The sequence below is a fragment of the Gymnoscopelus braueri genome (assembly GCF_963280865.1).
Source record: "Gymnoscopelus braueri genome assembly, chromosome: 14".
NCBI lineage: Eukaryota > Metazoa > Chordata > Actinopteri > Myctophiformes > Myctophidae > Gymnoscopelus > Gymnoscopelus braueri.
Genome location: NC_137619.1, coordinates 7732078 through 7747891, shown reverse-complemented (window position 1 = coordinate 7747891; position 15814 = coordinate 7732078). Strand labels below are relative to the sequence as shown.

Sequence of the window (15814 nt, the reverse complement as noted above, 5' to 3'; positions counted from 1 at the left end):
TATAAATGGCACTGACAACATAATTATTCATAGCATATTTTTATTGTGACTATACATTATGTAGATAAATTACTGATTTACATTCTTTCTATGTTGGTGGGGAAATGTAAGGTTTGTGCGTGATGAATCTAAAACTTGCCTTACATTTATAGGAAGGGGGGAAAAAATAATTGACAATTATGAATTATGAATTCCACTTAATAAACTTACAATATCACTGGTGTTCACCGTTCACTTAGGCTACGGGGTTGGGAAAAGCCATCTAAAACTTAAAATGCAATAAAAAATCCATAATTCAAGTTGCACAAAGACGTGTCTTTTCAACAGATGTCTCTACCCACTGGGCACACAATACAACAACGCCCAAACGCCGTGCATACGCCGTCCATACGACGTCCGAGTCAGACGTGTTTCAACGTATTTTTTGCAAAACAGCTGCTGACTGAGGTCTGACTCGGACGTCGTATGGGCGTTGTATTGTGTGTGTAAAGAGATATCTGCTGAAAAGACACGTCTTTTACAACGTCGATACGACGTCCTCGCAAAACTCTGATAGGATGGATTACTGACAATGAATTACGAAATGGTAATTCAGCTTTCATGAAACCGATTCATCGCTAATCCTGGCTAAATTAAGCTAGGATAGGTGTTAAATCCAGGCTTAACCCCTAATTCTGCTTTCGTGAAATACGCCCCTGGTTGAAAGTGGTTGATAAGGCACCACTAGTTCCACCTCAATTGGAGCTTTTCCGCGTGCTCGGTGGCGCAGTGGTAAAGTCCCTGCCCAGGTCGTGAGTTCGAAACCATGAGGGTTTAATTGGCATACCGAATAAGTTGGGGGTATGTATTGGCTACTCAAAACCTGTGCTACAACAAAGGTGTCAAAACTAATATTTTGCACATATCCTCTCATATCACTTGTATTATATCGTCTCTGTCGGGAGGAAACCTCATATTATGTCCAAAACCGTTACTTAAACTTTTCAGGATTCAAATAAAAAAATGGATCTACAAGCTCAAAACTCATCGCTCCGTGCCACATTTCGAGCTTGTAGATCTGCTGTTTTTGATACTTTTGTGTGACGCTGTAGTATGATCAAGTAGGGCATTAATTTACGCGAAAACACAAAGAGTTAGAATATGGAGATTTATGCCCGACAACAGTGATATACTGTAGGGTGCAGTGCAGTGCTACCATGTTTGTTTGTTTGTATGTATGTATGTATGGTCTACTGGGCCGTGCTGGCTGCATACCAAAACACACACATATCCCATTACAGATAATGTCATCCCGTCTCCTATGCTACATTTGAGAGAGATTGCTTCTCAATCAGGACAGCTTGTCATTTCGTATCTAGTCACATTGAAACCACACTGACAGCTTCCTGTGACGTTCCTCGTAGGGAAAATTGCACGTTACAGTCTGGGCCTATTATTTATAGACAGTGAATGACCTTAAGTCTGTCCTGTGGCATCAGGAAAAAATGGCAAGTGAAGAGCTCAGATGCAGCTGTGGGCCTGCAGCGTCAGCAGAGCTGTCTGACTGCCATCTAGTGGCTTTCAACAGTATTGTCACTGTGATTTCTCTAGACTAGACCAAGGGATCCCAAACTCTTCAGACCGCGACCCCACTAAATAATCATATTTGAACTGGGGACCCCAGGCATTCCATTTAGTTTGACTCGGTTCCACAGACAAATATTGTGAAAATAGCCGAACTACAAGTTCACAGCGCTGAGCTTGTAGATCAGCTATTTTTGGCATGTTTGCCTCTTCCTTATGTAATATTTGACAATTTGGTATTAACTAGAACTCTGGTTGTTAAAGTGGGGTCCGAGGACCTGCGAGGGTTCCAGGGGGTCCCCAGCTAAATGAGGAACAGTTAAACCCATTAAGACCAGAGAGAGAGAAAATGACAGATGGCTTTCCCTTTTTTTTCTTCCTCTTAAATTTTTGAGTAGCCAATAAATTTTTTTACACCATTCTCCCTAATTTAGTTATGCCAATTAATTCCTCCCCACACACATTCCTGTGTCCCCCGGCCTGCAGGAATATATGCAATGACCAATATCACCCTCCCCGGAACACGGGCCAATTATGTCCGTATAGAATCCACGGTGGATTCGAACACACAACCTCCGTGCTGGCGGGCAGGGACTTTCCCACTGCATTTTTGGAAACGGACAAATCTGCTCTTTTCAAATGTGAGTCCACAGCCAAATGCATATACCTTTGGGGGTCTCCTTTACATGAAAATATTAGAACCACTGACCTAGAACTGGATACGACCAGATGTTTGCAATTAGAAAAGTAACTCTGGAACTTTTTTAAAGCTTTATTTAAGTAGATCAAAAGTCCTCAATATGAAAAAGAAAAAAACAAGAGGTACATTACAGTAGAGTTAACTGAAATTGCTACAATTAAAACAACTTTGAAGGTGGGTGGGGGGAGGAGAGGTAGCCTCGGCTGTCAGGACTCTACATCGGTGATAAGCAAACAGTAACTGATGGGTCTCACAAAACAAGATGGCTTGAAGAGTTACATGGAAAAGATATGGATGTTGAGATGGACTAAAACTGTTCAATAAATACTTATAAAACCTAAAGTGTTCACACGTACTTGCAGAGACAATGCCTGAGGTCTCCTCCTCACGTTTAAAAGGAAAACAAACTAATGACACCCCAATAACCCAAACTCGACAAGAAAACAAAATCACTTCCAACCTTTTTAAGTAAGAAGACCAAGTGAGACCTTTCACAATAGATGCCGGTTTCAAAATTTGTATACAAATAAAATAAAATGTCACAACGAATAATGAAAGAAACTCAACAGAAGAGGAAACTGTACAGTTTAACAATTTCAGAACAAGCAACAGAAGAGGCAACTGTATAGTTTATCAATGTCCGAACAAGCAACAGAAGAGGAAACTGTATAGTTTATCAATGTCCGAACAAGCAACAGAAGAGGAAACTGTATAGTTTATCAATGTCCGAACAAGGAACAGCAGGACCCAAAACATAACTGCCAGGTTAACGGTAATTGGTGGCCTACAGCCACCTAGTGGCTAAAATGAGTGCAGCGAAAGGAACATTTTACCCTTTGTGACGCTATCTGGAGGAAGGCATGGTAGAAGACATCTCTCCCATGCAGCCAGCCTTATCCTGCACTACACTGTTGGCTTAGAAATGAGCTGAATGGACTAGTCTCCATTATCAACTAGGAGCAACTGATAACAAAATCCCTGCTCCGCTCTGGGAACACATTCCTCAGTCAGAACGCTCCTGCTAGAAGGACAGGGGGGTGGTGATGGTATTTAAAAGGAGTAGTTCACCCAAAAAAAAGGCTTGAATTCCTGGATATTTATTTTGTTTTTGTCGCATTCCTAAGCCAATAATTTGATGACGAATGCGACAAAACAAAAGAAATCTCCATGAATTCAAGGCTAATTGTCAAATGATTGGCTTAGGAACGCAACAAACAAATAAATCTCCATGAATTCAAGGCTTCACAGGGTGTGTAATTGAGTAATCTTTGGGGTAAACGACTCTTTTAAGGGAAATAGTCTGTGGGGGGGACAGAGAGAGGAGTAGAACACTCCGACAGTCCTATGTCAGTCATTGCAGGAGTTGTAAAAAGGGCTCTCAGTCACTGTCAAACTTGATTGAGTTGACTGAATCCGAGTTGATCGGTCCTCCCCGGTAGCTTCCTCGCTTCTTCTTCGTCTTTTCATGGCGGAACGACTTGCCCTTTGTGAACTTCAGTGCGTCGTTGGCTTTTGAACCCCAGTCACCACCAGTGGATCCACGCTGGAAGAAAGATCACAGCGTTGCTATGGATGGAAATGTCCATACTAAACATTCATTTCTACTACTCTGTACTGCTTTTGATAGTGATAGACTAGAACAGGGGTCTTTCAACAGGGGGTCCGGGATCCTTAGGGGGTCCTCAGTGTTGCTACAGGGGGTCCGCCAAATCTTTGTGCGATGAGGAACATTAGCCGAAAACAGCAGATCTACAAGCTCACAACGCCTCGCAGATCGTCTATTTTCTGAGATTTGGTGTAGAGGGAAATTTACTAAATATCGACCGTTTAAAAGGTTAACCGTCTGAAAATACACATTAAAATGAATCCAACTATCTATGAAAATTTTTAATCTGCAACACAATATGTAGTGGGGGTCCCTGCTTCATCGCCCTCTCAGCTAAGGGGTCCTTGGCCTGAAAAACATTGAAGACCCCTGGACTAGAACAAGGATTTGGGGGGGCTGCTCTCTGGGGGACTAGTAAAGGGCTCACCTTGGCTTCATATGAGTTGTCTGCGAGATTTTGGCTAACATCCACGTCCTCCTCCCTTACTCTACGGAATGGTGCATTCTTAGTCTGTGGAGCAAATAGATGGACAGACATCATTAGACATGCATTATGTTCATGTAAAGGTTGTGTACTGTGTGTGTTTGTGTGACTTTCTACTGGTTCAGAAGGCCAGTAATTACTGTCTACAATTAAGTAATTAAGTCTACAGTTCTGTCAACTTTTTCTTTGTAATTAAACAGGGTAAATATATGATATACATCTCACTATACATTTCAGAATAAATATGTTTATTCTTTACATAAAAAAAAGGTAGGGTAAGTGATTTTCTTTGGTTAAAATAAGTGTTAAATAGCTGTGTGTTTGTTCAGTAACAGGAGTCTCCATGTCTCTCCAGCTCTTTATTAATGCATTTTCAAGCTGGGATACCAATGTTATCCAATCAGGATGGAGAACTCAGTCAGGATACAGAATAAACAAGTGAACTTGGAAGCGGTGACACAAATAAATGAGCAAACAAAATTGTAACTGGAACACTATAAAAATAAAGCTGATAAATGGGTACTTTCTCCTGATTGGCTGACATTGTGTCAACGACCTGAAAATGTATTTTCTGTTATTAAAGATCTGGAGAGACAGGGAGACCCATGTGACTGAACAAACACTATATAGCAATGATTACTATCAGAATATAGTGCTTTAACTTTTTAATAAAAAAAAACTTTTGTTTTAACCAAAAAATATCACTTACCCTACCTTTAACTTTGATTACTAAATTAAATGAGATATTCTTCTCTTTTGAAGCCACATAAGGATAATGGTTGGAGAAGGTCTTACCTTCTGATTGGCTTTTGGAAACGTTTGCGGTGTGGTGGGCTTCTTCTGCTTCCCCTTTGGTGTCTTCACTTCCTCCTCCTCCTCACCTTCAGACGAGTCTCCGTTGCCATTTGTACCTGTTGCAAATCAAGAGGGTAAAGACCTGCGGTGTCAGGCGTGCTGGTGACATTTAGCAGTGAAATTGTATTTTACTGGGCTTGACTGTATTCATGGATAGACAAGAGACAGCGTGCTTAGAAAGGCCAATACAAACAGGGGAGAAACAAACAAGCCTGACCTTTCAGGTAATGGTCATTTTTGAGAGATGCCATGTACCGTCTCGCTATAACCACATTGCATTTTCCCCTTGTAAATACCAACAACAGATTCAGCGTTTGTTTAATAGTTTACCATTTGTTGTGGGGGTGGTGGGTGCTGTGGCAGCTTTAACTTCCTCATCAGAGCTGCTGTCGCTAGATGAGGACTCCGCCTTCTTGGCTGGGGTGGTCTTGGGTGTTGCGGCTGCCGCTGGGGTGATCTTAGGAGTTGAGGCCACTATAGCTTTAAGTTTCTCTTTCTCTTCCTCGTCAGAACTACTGTCACTAGATGATGACTCAGCCTTCTTGGCTGGGGTGGTCTTGGGTGTCGCTGCCACTGCCGCTGTAGCAGGTTTCACAGGCTTCTTACTGGCCTCCTCTTCCTCGTCGGAGCTACTGTCACTAGATGATGACTCAGCCTTCTTGGCTGGGGTGGTCTTGGGTGCTGCGGCTGGAGTAGTCTTAGGAGTTGTGGCTGAGGTAGAGGGTTTCGCAGGCTTCTTACTGGCTGCTTCTTCCTCGTCAGAGCTACTGTCACTGGATGAAGACTCAGCCTTCTTGGCTGGGGTGGTCTTGGGCGTTGGGGCTGGGGTGGTCTTCGGTGTCGCAGCCACTGCAGCGGGTTTCACGGGCTTCTTAACGGCCTCTTCCTCGTCTGAGCTACTGTCACTAGATGAGGACTCGGCCTTCTTGGCTGGGGTGGTCTTGGGTGTCGCAGCTGGGGTGGTCTTGGGTGTTGCGGCTGGGGTGGTCTTTGGTGTCGCGGCCGCTGTAGCCGGTTTCACAGGCTTCTTACTGGCCTCTTCCTCGTCGGAGCTACTGTCACTAGATGAAGACTCAGCCTTCTTGGCTGGGGTGGTCTTGGGTGTTGCGGCTGGGGTGGTCTTCGGTGTCGCGGCCGCTGCGGCGGGTTTCGCAGGCTTCTTACTGGCTGCTTCTTCCTCGTCAGAGCTACTGTCGCTAGATGAGGATTCAGCCTTCTTGGCTGGGGTGGTCTTGGGTGTTGCGGCTGGGGTGGTCTTCGGTGTCGCGGCAGCGGGTTTCACAGGCTTCTTACTGGCCGCCTCTTCCTCGTCAGAGCTACTGTCACTAGATGAAGACTCAGCCTTCTTGGCTGGGGTGGTCTTGGGTGCTGCGGCTGGAGTGGTCTTAGGAGTTGTTGCCGCTGTAGCGGGTTTCACAGGCTTCTTACTGGCCACCTCTTCCTCGTCGGAACTACTGTCGCTAGATGAGGACTCGGCCTTCTTGGCTGGGGCCTTGGCTGCTGGGGTGGCAGCTTTAGGCGTGGCAGCCTTACCATTGGTGAGTGCAGGCTTAGCCGGGGTGGTCTTCTTAGCCTCTGTGTCAGAATCAGAGCTGTCTGAGGAACTGCTCTCTTCCGTCTTCTTTGCTGGAGCAGGAGTAGCCTTGACAGCTGCGGGCTTGGGCGCGGCAGGCTTGGCTGCAGCAGGCTCATCCTCAGAGCTGTCACTGTCAGAGCTGCTCTCTGCCGCCGGTTTAGCTGCAGGGGCCGCAGGCTTGGGGGTCTGGGGTGCTGGTTTAGCTGCGGTCGGCTTGGCCTTGGCCGGTTCCTCCTCCTCGGAGGAAGAATCAGAGCTGCTCTCTGCCGCAGCAGCAGGCTTAGCCACAGGGGTAGCAGGGGCGGGGGCCTGTGCGGCTGGTTTAGATGCTGCTGGCTTGGCCTTGGCTGGCTCGTCCTCTTCAGAGGACGAGTCAGAGCTGCTCTCTGCAGCAGCAGCAGGTGTAGCAGGCTTGGGGGCAGGTGTAGCAGGCTTGGGGGCTGGCTTAGCGGCCTCCTCATCCTCAGAGGACGAGTCAGAGCTGCTCTCTGCAGCAGCAGCAGGTGTAGCAGGCTTGGGGGCAGGTGTAGCAGGCTTGGAGGCTGGCTTAGCGGCCTCCTCATCCTCAGAGGAGGAGTCAGAGCTGCTCTCCGCAGCCTTGGCTGGAGGTTTAGGGGTGGAGGCAGGTGTAGCGGGCTTGGAGGCAGGTTTAGGTGTGGCTGCAGGCTTGGTCTTGGGTGGGGCTTCATCTTCAGAGGAGTCGTCTGAGTCGGAGCTGCTCTCTGCTGCCTTAGCCGGGGGTTTGGGGGTAGAAGCAGCCGCTGGCGCTGCAACAGCTTTAACTACAGGCTTCGCAGGGGCCTCGTCTTCAGAACTGCTATCCGAGTCTGGATCAGATTTATGGAGAATATAAACCGTCAAAACACTTTGATATTGGATTGAATCACTTGCCAACTTATCAATGACTGTAATCCGACAAGAGTAGCGCTGAGAACCAAAGTCACATGCAGTGTTGATTTTGACAGCAAATTTTTATTTTGTTTTAGTCATAGTCTTTTGAATGAAATTCCACTTAGTTTTAGTCATATTTTAGTCATCTGATTTTTTTTTGTTTTAGTCTACTAAATATAAGATTATAGTCGACTAAATCTACAGTTGATTTAGTCGACTAAAATGTATGTTGGCGGTGCCTTGATGGCGTTGTAATGGCTGATTTTACACTTGGTTGGATGCTGAAAATAGTTGATCTACAAGCTCACAACGCAGAGCGCAACACCCGAGCGCAACCAAACATAAAATGACTTGTCTTTTAGTTCTACTGGATCTCTTCTCCCCTCCCTAACATTTTAGTCTAGTTTTTATTTGTTCACGAAATTGTCAATATATTTAGTCTTAGTTTTAGTCATCGCAGCTTAGTTTTATCAGTGAAAAAAAAGGTAGTCGACGAACATTTTTCGTCATAGTTTTAGTCAACGAAGTCAACACTGCATGCATGTCAAAACTGCTAGTTGTTTTGGAGTCCAACTGGTGATATAGCAGCACTGGTCATGTGGGAACACATGTCCAGGTGGTGCAGCGGTACCCCAAGAGGAACTGGGAAGGATAGCGTGTTCCTCTGCATTCATTACTCCTCCCAGTCAAACTCCTCCCTGGTTTTTATGTTTCGTTTTGAATGCATTACTCCCTCCCAGTGAAACTCCCCAGTTGTGTTTTTTGCATGCATTGCTCCCTCTACTCTCCGTGAAGTGCTCCTCACCGTCTGGTGAAAAGAAGTGACTGGCGACCCTATCGGAGAAGACAAGTGGTTGTCTACTCTAGTGGTTTTCGACCCTTTTCATATTAAGGCCCATTATTTATTCAACATTTGAGCCACGGACCACCATTTGATGAGATTTAGACTATCAGACCCAAAACTTAGAACATTGTTATCGTTGGATACGATTTTGTCCACAAGTCCACGCTGTATGATGTGGTACCAAAATAACATTTAATTAAGTAATGCAGATGTAACAATAATTTTACTTGTTTCATTTTACGCTCTCAAGGGTTAACAGGTCTATAAGGGTCCATTTGGTTACCAACTCTCCATAATTTAGCTGGGGACCACCTGGAACCCCCTGAAGGACCACTGGTGGTCCCCGGACCACTGGTTCAGAACCACTGGTCTATACCCTTCCCAAGACCAACCATAGGGGTTGGCCGTGACTATAAACATGGGGGGTGAAATGAAACTAATGACGAAATAACTGTCAAGTCCTCATATTTTGCCTTGGCTCACCTGAACTTGAGGAATCAGCTTTTTTTGCTGGGGGTGTCTTGACTGGTGCAGCTTTGGCTGCAGGCTTCTCTGCCACTGGAGTGACCTTAGCTGCAGGCTTCTTTGCCTCTTCTTCATCCGAGCTTGAATCTGAAGAGAGACACACACATTATCAGCTTGCTCACATACCTCAGCTTGTGTTGGAGAATGCATAATACATTAACACATTGACCGCCAGAGGTTAATCTCATAATGTACTCACCAGTGCCTACGTTTTATTGTTGTTTTTTGTTTTTTTCACGTCGCTATAGATCTTGTTAAAATCCTTAAGATTGAGCCGTACACGGTCTGTTTACATCGGCGACATCTCCCTGTATCTCCCAGTGAAAACCACGTGTCAAACGGGGCATCCATGTTGTAGTTAGAGCGGATTACGTTAAACAGTGATATGCGAGGAGAAAAAACTACAGGAAGAGAATTGAGTTTCAGTTTCGTCTGTAGAACGAGGGCGGACGTGATCGTCAAAACCGGATCCCAAATAATTCTGTTTCCGGTGGTGTTACAATGAAATGTGCCGTACTAGAAAATTGAAAAAAGTTTTTTTTTTCGAAAAAAATGAAAAAGCACCACAGCCCGTAGGCTACGGGATCGGCGCTTTACCGTTGGATTTAACGGCCCGTAGAACTACGGGCCCGGCGGTCAATGTGTTAAGTGCCAATGACTGCAGCTGAAACATTCATCTTTACCTGAGCTGTCAGAACTGGACTCTTGCTTCTTTGCGGCGGTTTTGGTGGCCTCCGGTTTGGCTGGGGTGGTCTTCACAGGGGCAGGTTTAGCTAAAAAGAGTACAACAACCAGATCAGATAATGGTCCAACTTCTGCCAAAAAAGGCAAAGACCAACACAGAGAGCTCTGGCAGTGAGGAGTCGAGCAGCGAGGCAGAAGATACCAATCAGATAATCCTTACGAAAGCAGAAAGAGACACGGAAGAATCCAAGGCTAACATGGCAATTCTTACCGGTCACTTTTTTCTTTGCCTCTTCGTCACTGCTGTCTTCACTGCTGTCTGAAGAGTCACTTTTCTTTGCCTTGCTCACTGCTGGAGCAGCTGGCTGCTTCTGGTCTGGAGGTGGGACAGCGCTATAGGCTCCTGTCATGAAAGCAGGGTGGCTGATCAGCACAGTGGTTCATATACAGACATGTAAATGTGAAGGAACACGTGTAGTGTAGGCTGAGACTATCAATTATTTTCTCAGAGATTACTCTATCGATTACTTTTTCAATTAATCGAATAATTGAGACGTTTTTTTTTCTTCCGTTCAGACAAAATAAATAAATGTATATATGGTTATATATTGCATACGTATATCCACCAATCAACGTGGAAAAGAATGGTGGAAATCGATTAGTCCGATTATCCACAATATATCATCTCTGTCGGGTAGAAACCTCGTATGTCCAAAAATGTAACTTTTCTATTAACTCTTTGATTTTTTTTTTTTTTTTTTTTTCAAATAGTTTGTCTGGCTGCGGTTTTAAACACATACGACAGATCGACCAGCAGAGAGCAGCAGTTCGACCTCTTGATCACTCGCTTGACCCCCCCCAAACAGGCTCAAACAGTCCATACGTCATAACCGGATGTGACGTTTTCGACAATCGCCGATCGGGCTTCAGACCGTTGTGATACACGACGACGATAACTGTTCGTCATCCAGACTAAAGAAAATAGAAGTGGAGCTCTCCGTTCGTTTTTTTATACCGTGTGATATATATACCTAAAATGACCGGGGAAAAAATTAGAACCGGAAACGGAATCTGCGTCATGAATCCGGAACCCGGTGAGTGTGAAGCAAACAGAAAACGAAATTGATGATGAAAAATAAACAGAACAGCGCGATCACAGATTAAACAATGAAAAAGCTAAACGCGCGTCCAACGTGTCGACGGCCAACTGGACAAACTAGCAATTGACTCGATAACGCGTCGACGACATTCAAAGAGTTAACAAAATAGCAAAAGTAGCAAATCTACAAGCTTATGGATCTGCTACTTTTGTGTGACGCTGTCGTATGATCAAGTAGGCCATTAACTCTCTCACTGCCAAGAACGACTTATGACGAGACATCGTCATAACGCCCTGGCTGCCAAGAACGACTTATGACGACTTTTTTTCACAAAGAACCAGAGATAACGCGATCCGAAAGATGTACTGCTGCTCCATTCACTTCCTGGTTAACTTATTACTTAAAAATCCTGTATCTCGGCTCCTGTGAAAGAGTTAATTTACAACAAAAAAAAAATACACAAAAAGTTAGAATATGGAGATAAGAGGTTTCTGCCCGACAGCGACAATATATATATATTTTTACCGATTTACTGTTGCACCCGCTTAAACGCACCTTCTCTGGGTTTTTTGCTGGGAGGAGCCTCTTCCTCATCTGAAGAAGAGTCCTCACTGCTAGATTTGGCGGCGGCTGCGGTCTTAGCGGGAGCAGCGGGGGGTTTCACCTGGGCTGGGGGCTTCACTGGAGCCTATCAGGAAGACACTGTATCAGGTTATCAAGGCAAAGGTTCCACATAACATGGCCTGGTAGGCAACAGGTAGCCATGGGGACTGGGGAGTGATAATAAGGAATAGGTTAAGATGTGAACAGATAAGACAACGGCCTTGCATTGATGAACATATAGTTCTCTTTGCATTCGTCTTCGAATGCTCCGTTTTAACTGTCAACTTTCGTCTTTAGAATTTTGGATTCAATCGTTCTCTTGCATTTATAAAAACAACTAATGTATGTTTCACATGCCTTAACACACTTGTTTTCTCCATATCTAAGAAGAGACCTTGATCGAAGAGGTCTCATTTATCTCCGTTTGAAAAGGAGTATGACTGTCTCCAGATGAAAAGTTATAATTTTTTTTATTATAAGTAGTATGCAGTGTAAGAATTCAGAAAGGGCCTGATCTGTAATGTCTAATTTATACTTTGTTACATGCCGAAAATAACTGGTTTATTTGATTTTCAAACAACTCATGTCGTCCAGTTTTTCAGCTGAGAATCTGTTCCAACAATAATACACAATCCACAATTATGCAACAACGTATAATGTAGGTTTCAGATGTACCTTTGCTGCCTTTTCATCTTCAGAGGAACTGTCCTCACTGCTGCTGCTGTCTTTCTTCTGAACGGCAGCTTTGGGGGGGACAGCAGCCGCCTTAGGTTCTAGAAATGAAGAGCATTAGCATGTAAGATACACAAGGATGTGAGACCAATATTACACCGACCACGTCGTCCATCCATGTCCGACTCCACACCAACACACTCATTTTAAAACAGCGTTTTGAAACGAACATGACCCCTGTCCATTTAGACGTTTTAGGACCAAAAACAATCTCCAGCCATACCAACACGCCTTGAAAACGCTGTCTTCACACAGTCTTGTGTTGAGCTCCTATTTAATCATATATTGTATACATTTGATGCAAATGGTTTGTCCATGAACTCACTGGGTGCAGAGACTTTGGCTGCTGGCTTTTCATCCTCCGAGTCTGATTCTTCACTGCTAGAGCTGGCATCCTTTTTCCTCGCCGCTGGTGCAGCTGCAGGTTTCACTGGAACCTGCGTTCAGAAAAGACATGTTTAACAGTGGAACAGACACGAAGTGACGTGTTAATTCTGTACATTGGCAGGGTGTTATTGGAAGCAGAGTCCTGCAACGGGCCGGGTACCTGCGGATACCCGCGATTGACAGGTGAAAACGGGTGAAAAATATACTTTTATAAGTTCACGGGACGGGCGGTACTGAATTAAACACGGGTGGGTAACATTTTATTGTGAAAATCAGAGAGTACCGTTTCCGCCGAAACAACGTCACTTGTGTAACTTAACAGCCGGCATAGAGCACGCCGGTCAGTTGTCTTAACTCACAAAAACACATTGAACATCCTGTCAAACCTTCAAATTAAAACCATCTGACAATGTAAACAATAACATGTGCGTACTGCGTGTATGCGCAGTTCTCGCGCATGGCTATGGATAGCTCGCTCCTCCGTTCTTCACTTGACGTGCAGATTTCTGAACGAACCTGACCACTGAATGTACCGCTATTGTTGAAGGCTGCTATCTTGTGTTAAAAGCATTTTAACACATTTTTAAATTGAGTGACTGTCTGTAGGCTATTTACTGCATGTAATCACGGGTAACGGGCGGACAACGGTCCATTATTTGAAGGGCTGGACAACGGGTCCATTATTTGACGGGCTGGGTGGGTCTGGTTTGTATTTAGATATAATCACGGGTGACGGGTCGGTCCACAGGTCTGATTATTGACGTACGGGGCACGGGTTGTCAAAATTGGACCCGTGCAGGACTCTGTTTGGAAGGAGTCTGATTATTCGTCCCCCAACCTTTGCTGGAGCCTTGACAGTCGCCGCTTCATCCTCACTGGAGTCCTCACTGCTGCTAGAGGCAGCTTTAGCAGCCGCTGCCTTAGCGGGTGCTACCTTAGCAGGTGTAACTGTGGCTGCTGAAAGGACAATCATGGACATGAAAGCATCCGATACTAAAGTTACAAATGTTTGCAGTGGATTTAACATCACATCAGTGACGTGTTGTAATTTAAGGCGTGTTGATCAAATGAAACATTTGACATACCTGCAGGTGCAGCATCTTCTGCCTCGCTGCCAGAGCTCTCTGTGCTGGTCTTTGACTTTTTGGCAGAAGTTGGACCACTGGCATCTTCAGATGGACCATTGGTATCTTCGGCCTTTCGTTTCTTTGTTTCGGGCGACCTGGGAAGAAATGTTCGTAACATGAAGCGCCTCAGAAGCACTACCAGACGAGGTGCGTGTAGAGCTGGGCGAGAAAACGATCTCGAAGGTGATGCAGCAAATTAAGATGGTGCCAACCAAATCGGGAAACAAATATTTTATTTTCCAAACAACAGACGATCACATTGTCTTTTGCCCCTTGGAAAGTGATCAAAGAGGAGCATGGATATTTATCAATATTACCCTGCGTGTGTGTACATGATGTTGATGTGTTTCTGCATCATGAGCAGAGTGAACATGTGCACATGTGTACATGTGTGTGGGGGGGGGGGCTTTGGGCAGTGGCGGACATTTAAAAAGTCTATATACTGATGTACAGTAAACCGTGATGTCATGCATCTCCAACTGCACAAATACAGTACACCCCCAAAGAAAAGACCAATTAGCTGGAGGGGTTAGTGTAACATTATGTAACCCCCCACTGGGCCCCACAAAAAAAGAGGGGGCTACCAATGGACACAATGTGCCAAGCAGTTTAACAAGTCACTTACTTCACCCAGAAGTCGTAGATGTCGATCAGGCTGTCTTCATTTTGATCTTGTGGATTCTGGGGGAAACAAATATTGCAATAAATGAACCTTGAAAACTAAATAATTGTACTCTTTAACTCTTGTACGTGGATTACAACACCTGGCTGCCACCTAACCGACAACACATGATCCTAGCTGATAGTTTTTCGATGAATTGAATACACAGGATCCCAATGGAAACAAGCCATAGTGCTTTCTTGGGTTTTAATCCTTTTTGCATCCTTTTGTATAGAACTGTACTTCCAGTGCTTTTTTTTATGCAAACTGTTAAGTATTCAATCAAGTCAAGAATGAAAAGCCATCATTAATTCAAACAGGGCAACTAGAGGCTGCAATGCAGATATAACCTAAATACAAGCTAAGTAACGATAAATAAACAAATATAAGCAACATCTGGTCTTTAACAGCAAGCGACACCGTTGTACGACGCAGGTATCCCTCCTCGTGTGAGTCAGTGTACTTTAAACAGCCTAAACTTAACGAGTTGCAGCTGGAGGTCGAGGACAACAATACACAGCGATGCTCTCACCACTTTAGCCTTCTTGATGAACTGCTGGGCCGCCTTGGTGAACTTGTTCTCCAGTAGGAAGGAATAGACGTGTTTAAACAGATCACTTGGCACCGCGTTCTGCTCCGCCATCTTCACTCCACGCTCGACCAACGCGTCGCTCCGTCACATGTGGGTGCCGTGGGCGTGGCTGCTGAACAGGAGGCGCACAATGACCACGTCATCATATCGGCGAGTCTTTTAATTTCGTATCTACGATAGTCTTGGGCGTCCTGCACTTTCACCAGTAAAGCCCGTACTTCTCCGTACATCTACAAAGAACATATATAAGGTGCTTACCCGGTTGCCACAAATGTTAACTAGCGGTCCGGAGGCTTTGTGCAACGTATTAGTCCATATGTTTCAATACATATGTGTTTTAATCCTGTCTGTGTCGGATTCTGTCGGAAGTTCCCTGTATTTCTCAATGGTGGTAGTAACGGGGCGCACCCGGTGAAAGCCGGAATTACACTTAATGTAAAAAATAAGTAAATGAGGAAGGAAAATGACGTTCGGCCACAGACGGGATTAAAACACATATTTATTGAAAATACGGACTAATACATTGCACAAAGACTCCGGACCGTGAGTTAACATTTGGGGCAATCTTGTATTTGTACATGTTTGGAGAAATACGGGATTTACTGGTGAAAGTTCAGGACGCACTGGGGGTGCTATCCAAGACTATCGTAGATATAAAAAATGGCTAAATCGATAAAATACATCTATGATAGTCTTGATCCAAGGCTAAAGTTATCATAATTATTGTAAATGTGTTTAAAATAGTTCTGCTTTTAGAGAAATTGTTTTATTGTTTCACACATTATGTTTTTAAGAGTCTGAGTTGCGTTGACAACGCTTTCCAATTGTTCCATAACGCTTTATTTCGGTTGTCGGTCCACTAGACTGGGATTAATTCACTTTGC

The 15814-nt window shown here is 44.6% G+C and overlaps 1 protein-coding gene across 1 annotated transcript; it reads right to left on the bottom strand.

Moving 5' to 3' along the window:
- Positions 1–2878: 2878 nt before the first annotated feature.
- On the bottom strand, positions 2879–15002 carry nolc1 (nucleolar and coiled-body phosphoprotein 1). Its single transcript, XM_080449373.1, has 14 exons — positions 14871–15002; positions 14303–14358; positions 13636–13772; positions 13389–13507; positions 12489–12600; positions 12107–12204; positions 11384–11516; positions 10000–10131; positions 9728–9817; positions 9003–9131; positions 5539–7611; positions 5149–5264; positions 4297–4380; positions 2879–3806 (listed from the first exon to the last, which is right to left on the bottom strand). The coding sequence occupies exons 1-14, from the start codon at positions 14979–14981 to the stop codon at positions 3642–3644; spliced, it is 3555 nt and encodes a 1184-aa protein (XP_080305499.1). The 5' UTR covers positions 14982–15002; the 3' UTR covers positions 2879–3641.
- Between the last annotated feature and the right edge of the window lie 812 nt (positions 15003–15814).